Here is a 6,591-nt window from a genome sequence, read left to right on the forward strand (position 1 = left end):
TTCTTCTTCTTTTTCTTGTTAGCCTTTTGGTTTAGTTAATTTAGGATTATTTCCTCCTCGAAATTATAAGAATAAATGATTTTTCTGCTGAGAAGGGGCTGTGTGCCAAAGAGCTGTAGTTGAAGGACCAGGGAATCATTACTCAAAAAGATCCAACCCAACCCCCCTCCAAAACCCAGGGGTTTGTGGTAGCACTTTAATTTGTGCACTTGACATTGTAGATTGGAACCAGATGGGGTGCTCGGAGGAGGAGGGGGCACTGGTGGCAGTAGGTGGCGCGGTGAGTTACCGCTGGAACCCACCATCCCTGCCAGCCTGGCTTCCAGCCAGCTCCCCGCTCCCCCCAGAAATGTGGGAGAAGACCTGGGATCGCCCCTTTGATTCTCTTAAGGATAGTGTTAAATGCCGGCACATCTTAAAAGAGGGTTGCTAATACTATTAGTGTTTGCTTTCCCTTTGCCTGAGGACTGACCCACTGCAGCAGAAAGGTTGTCCTGGATTTAATGGGTTTAGAACCAGTCCAGTTATGAGCATCAGAACTCCTTGCAATGAGCGTATCAGAGCACCGCTGGGCACTGATCAAATGATGCACTTACAAAAAAAAAAGAAGATAAACCTTCCTCCTGCTTCCCCCACTTTCCCCAAAACCAGAACAATTAAAGGGTATGAAGCTGCACAGATGATGGATAAGCAACATTATAATACACACAGGGAAACTGATTGTGTTGACCGTGGGTTAATGAGTGCCTTACAGAATCATTTCTTATTGCTTATTTCATGTCATCAAATTACCTTCAGAAATAGCCTTAAAATTCATCTCGCAGTAATTGTATGCAATTATGATGGGTGAAGAGGAAGAATTACTCTTCCTTCCTGCTGCACTGCAAAACTAATAAATGGGCTGTGATCCCAGCTCTGGGAATCTTGCTGTCTATATGGCAGACTCTAAGCTTGTAATGTGCAGCAGAACAAGGCGGTTCCCACAGTACAGGCACTTGTTGGCAGAGCTGTTTCGTCTCATTGTGTGAGCAGATGTGATCTTTGACTAACATCACTGTGGTGGTGAACATCCCCTATTACACTGGCAGTGCTGTCCTTTCACCCAAGTAGCCCATTTCACATGCTCAGGTCTGGTTTGACCATATCATAGGATACAGCTTTGTTGTTACAGCTGTGGTCCTGCAAAGGAGCGCTTTGCCAACACTGTGTTGGTTTTCGTAAATTATGGAGCGTGCTCCTTATGTAGAACTGGATGGAAAACACTGCAATGAAGTGCCTTTTCAGAACTGAAATTCTTCAGTTAAGTATTTATCCAGAGCATTTGTCTAGAATTTCAGGGCTTTGTTTTGTTTTGTTTTTTTTTTAATAAAAGAATATTGTCAAGGTACTTCCACGATGCTCAGATGGAGAGGACTGATCATCTTTGGACCCTCTTCATGTCTGCCACATTGATGGAGCTGATGGTTTTTGTCTTGTTTCCAGAACTGCTTGAGGAGGAGGGATGCTGGCCTGTTAAATCAGTTACAAGAGCTAGATAAGCAAATAAGTGATCTCCGCCTGGATGTGGAAAAAACGACAGATGAACACCTTGAGACAGACAGTCGTCCAAGTTCAGGTAAGGCAAATATTCAGCAGAATGGAGCCTCCCTTGGTACCTGGAATTAAACTGGCTGTAGTTTTCAGTCCTACAACAGTAAACGTCTGAAGCGTGTTCATCTACTAGCAAAGTTCGCCTACCACTGGAAAGGTTGCTGTTTGTAGACAACATATTTAGAGGAGCACTTGAAGCTTAATTAGACTTTTAGTGTTTGAGATATGGTTTTTTTTCAAGGCCACTCACAGATTAATTCAAGAAGTTCTAATTGTCCTGGGTGAGAGGAAGGAAAAGGGGGCTGCAGGAAAAGTGGTGAGAAGAAGCACCACCATCAGGAGGAAGATGTCAAAATTGATCTTACAGCCAGAAAGAAACAGTGAATAAACAATTTGATCCCCTATATATTGAATTCCATCCCACTGTAACTGTGTTGAAGCCAGTAAATGGTATTTAACTATGGGGAACCTTTCCTAGAGGCATCTAGACTTGTTCTGAAGACAGTAAAAGAGTGGAGAATCCACCAACTTGCAATTGTTAAAACCATTGCTAATTTCTAATCTGAATTTGACTTGTTCCAGCAATGACTTTTTTTTGGTATGCTTTTCTCCCAGAGAGTAAGGTCTTTTTTAGTACCCAGCTTTTTCACCTCCTAGAGGTGCTACACAGTATAATTTCTGACTTTTTTTAATGAGCTAACAGATCAAGTTCATTAAGTCATTTGTTTCAAGGCATTTTTCCAAGCTCTTAAATAGCTTTGTGGCCCCTTTCCAATTTTTTAGCTTTGTTTTAAGCATGCTGAATTCAAGGACTAGGCACACCATTCCAATGTCTTTCTTACTAGTGCCGTATAGACTGCTGAAGTAATTTCCCTGCTGCTATTCATTAGTCTCTTAGTACATCCAACAATCTCATTAGCTTTTTTTTTGCCATATCATTAAGCATGATTGAGCTGCTTTTCCATGCTGACTAAGTCCTTTCCAGGATTATTGTTTTGCAGGATACATCCCCATTCTGTAGGCATGCCCTGCATTCCTTATTCCTAAATGTACAATGTAAATTTTGATTATACTATATCATAGTTTTCTTGAGTAGTCCCAGTTTACCAGGAAATTAAATTTTCTGTGTCTGCACATTATTTACCATTATTCTTCTTTTGTGTCACCCTCAAATATTATATTTATCTCCAGAACTTTGAGGAAAATAATGGATAGCATTGGGCACAACACTTGGCAAAAATTTTGTAGTCAAGTAGCTGGAGAGTCTGTCTTGGAAGTATAATACACTCTTAAATGAGTAGGCTGTTAATCACAGCCTGGATCCTTTCTGCTAAAATCTGAAAACCCCTGGAGAGATTAAAACCCCAGCCCCTGTAAAAGTTTAAAAAAAGTTCAAAATTTCATATCCTAAGTAAAGTTCTGCTTTTTTACTTTTAAGTGCTTTACTTTTAAACGGAATCCTTTAGGACAGCAATAAGGATATTACTAAATTATGCACTATTTTTTGGGGTGGCTGAATGAATACCCATTACTAATTGCAATAGAGCAACCCAACATAAACATGAGCTTGACTGCCTTTCTGAGGACACAAATGGTAACTTTGTGTAGACATAACTAATATAAATCCAAACTCTTACTTTTATAGGGTTTTATGAGCTGAGTGATGGAGCTTCTGGATCTCTCTCCAATTCATCTAACTCTGTCTTCAGTGAGTGTTTATCCAGTTGCCATTCTAGCACTTGCTTTTGCAGCCCTTTGGAGGCAACACTGAATATCTCAGATGGACGCCCTAAATCTGCAGGTATAGTAAAAGCAGGTCAAATACATCATACTCCAGGAGGTGGCTTTGGCTTTGGAAATACTGCCTCAGGAGTATCTGGGTTGGATTAACCCTTCTTCCTTTCATTTGATGTATTATGCTCTGAAAAGATTTCAGTGCCTGTCATGTACATGGGTCATGAAGCAGGACCGTTTGCCCTCTACTAGTCCAGTCTTACATGTGGATATGGCACTAAATATCTGAAAATAATATATGAAAATATGACAGCTGCTCTACCCAGTAGAGGGCAGTGGTACCTATACACATAAACATGTTAGTCAGCTGATTTCTTACAGTTCTTACACTTTAGAAAAGCACTTCTAGTAAATAGCAATAATTAAAGATAACTCATAGCCATGTCCTAATTAAAGTGACAAAGTAAGGGGTAGTTTAGGAGGTCAGGGTGCATGTCAGTGTGCTTTTAGCAGTCACTTTGTCAGTTCTGATGGTCCTCGACCCCCAGGTGACCACGCTGAGGTGTGTCCTGCATTTAGAGAGTATAAAGAAATATACATCATCAACAGGAAAAAATATTTTGTCTCTTTAGTCGAGAGCTGTTGACTTTCCTTGGGCACTAGGCTGAAGATGCAAGCCTTAAGTGTGGGATCATTAAATAGGAAGGCCTCCTCTGTCTGTTGTCCAGAAAGGACACTTCAGTAGGACTTTAGTGATCAAGCCCTATTGGTTGCAGACATTCAAAAGCCTCAGTTCATTCTCGGTTATAGAAGATGCTTCTAACCATAGTATTTCCAATTTCCATTCTGCTCTTTAAGGTTAACTTATAGTGATTTGTTGCGAATCAAGGACAAAATAATTCACGTTCTTCTAACTCTCAAGTGGGAAAATGCAGCCTGGGAAACTTTCATTCTGAGATGCTGAGAAGTCCTCTAAGTTATCCTTTGAGCAGCTTGAGGTAATTTAATGCTCCTCATTGTAAGGTGTATGTGATCTTCATTGGCCATACATATAGACATACACAAGGAATTCCAGCTGACTGCGTTGCTATTTTTTTCTGTATACATCACAAATCCCTAAAACTCTCATTATTCTCATATACTGTCTCACTTTTAGAGATGAAATTTCACAAGCTGGCATGTTTCAAAGAAGTGTCAACATTTTGTCAACATTTCCTGACCCTGACATACAATTTAGGAAACATGAGAAACCTGTGCGATGATGTGGAGGAAGTTCATGCTCCTAACCTCCCTGTTCTCCCTCTCCTGCTCACACAGGAACATCATCTCTATCAACTAATTTCATCGACGTCTGTGAGACCTCTTTTGAAATAAGCCTTAGATAAGTGATGAGCACTGAGTATTCAAAGATGAATACCCTGCCTGAAGTTTCTAGCCTAAGGGTAGAAAACAGGACTGACAGTGATCTAGAAGGATCATTTGGATTGTACCCCTACCCAAGAAGACAAGGGCAACATCAGCTTAAGAAAATAATAATCTTAGGTGTTGGGTGCTTTGATTGAAGCTTCTAAGGTCTCTTACCTCCTGAGTAAGAGCCTCAGCCATTAAATCTGACTTATGAGTCTTGAAATGCACTGGATTTCTCTTATAGAATTCTCTTTGCAGAGCTAAGGCTAGGATGTCAGCTGGATTGACCTGCATTCCTTGTACTTGGAGGGAAGATGAGCCTGTTTCTCATTCTTTAACTTTTTATTGCTCAAAAGGAGCATCTGTTATTATTGTTGGCCTTATTCTAGTTATAAAATCATTCTGATGATAATACCAATACAATTAGATCGGGATTTTTTCTGACCCACTATATGCTTGATAAAATCTGGAAGTGAAATTTGTCAATAATATGAAAAAATTCATTGGTCTCATATATTTTTTATGTTTGTCCTCGGGTTTAGCAAAGTAAAATATAAAATTCATACATACTGGGGTTTGCAGTGAGTCTTACAGGTGACTGTGTCACATACAAACATGAGACCCTTATAGACATCTGTGTGGCTTGAAAGTAAAATAGGAAGCTCTTAGCAACCTAGGCAGAGGTTTGAAACCAATGTCAGTGTTCCTTATGGCTGTAATTTTTTTTAACCATGTAGTCATACTGGGGCAAATCTTACATAGATGGAGTTAGAGTCTCAGAGAAGAATAGTGCTGCTTTTATATTGCTTGAATGGCATCCCTGGTTGCGAGTTTTCTGCTGTTTGCATAGTGCTGCTGTAGTTAAAACATGGCATTGTATGTGCAGATGGGACCAGCATCCTTGGTGGCACGTGAAAAACATAGCAGAACTGTCCCTGGCAGGCTCTCTAAACTCTTCTAAAATGCCTTTCAGATCTCATAGGCTGGATGGACTATAATAAGGAAGGCCAGAATGAGGACCAGCCTGCAGGCTCTGTCTGTCGCTCTTTGTCCACACCGCACTCAAATTCCCTCGATGTCGTTGCAGATGTGCATCCAAAGTACCAGTGTGATCTGGTGTCTAAAAATGGGAACGACATCTACCGGTACCCCAGCCCTCTCCATGCAGTAGCTGTGCAGAGTCCCATGTTTCTTCTCCCTGTGACTGAAAATCCCCAGCGAGAAGAGGAGAGGTTTGGTTGTGATACTAGCGACATTTGTGCCGGATCTGAAACAGACTCGGGAAAATCCGCCAATGCTTTTCTCCCACAGAGCTCCTGGCCAGTGCCATGCCCTTCCACGAGCAAGAGGATAGACAGTTACATCTTAAGCCTGGTTCAGAAAAAGACTCACGCAGTAAGGACTAACAAACCTAGGACAAGTCTCAATGCCGACCCCACCAAAGGGATCTTGAGGCATGGAAGCATGTGTGTCAGGCAGTCTGCAGGACTGGTGGCTCATGGTAACATCATGAACCTGAAGAGCTCCAAGCAAGCAGGCTTGTCTTCTGGTGGGAGCACTGCTGTGGACCACGTGGCACCTTCCCCGTTAAAGCAGAGGCCAAGGGAGCCGGCTGGCGAGCAGCTGGAGAGTAAGAAGGCACCTTTGCCGACATCATTCCTGCCTAGCACAACAAGTGAACTTCAGAGCAAGCACCTACCACGGGGTGTCAAACCGGCACCTCCAGAGCACAACCGCAACACAGTGGCCCCGGCGGGGGATGTCCCTAAGGAGAATGGCCAGGTCTTTGCAGCATCTCCCAAAGAGAGCCCAGGGAAGCCTGTGGTGCTGCAGCCAGAGAACAGGGTCAGCCAGCCTCCC

General features: G+C 42.1%; 1 protein-coding gene across 1 annotated transcript in view; it reads left to right on the top strand.

Annotated features, from left to right (window-relative positions):
- Positions 1–221: 221 nt before the first annotated feature.
- Positions 222–6,591, top strand: part of LOC104404162 (dapper homolog 1-like) — a gene marked incomplete at its 5' end in the record, with an annotated part of 7,509 nt that continues 1,139 nt past the window's right edge. Inside the window, 4 exon segments of the mRNA XM_010012522.1 lie at positions 222–280; positions 1,483–1,615; positions 3,236–3,391; positions 5,705–6,589. Of these exon segments, the coding sequence (XP_010010824.1) occupies positions 222–280; positions 1,483–1,615; positions 3,236–3,391; positions 5,705–6,589 (1,233 nt within the window).

Source organism: Nestor notabilis, unplaced genomic scaffold, assembly GCF_000696875.1.
Source record: "Nestor notabilis isolate BGI_N333 unplaced genomic scaffold, ASM69687v1 scaffold7114, whole genome shotgun sequence".
NCBI classification, from domain to species: Eukaryota; Metazoa; Chordata; class Aves; order Psittaciformes; family Psittacidae; genus Nestor; species Nestor notabilis.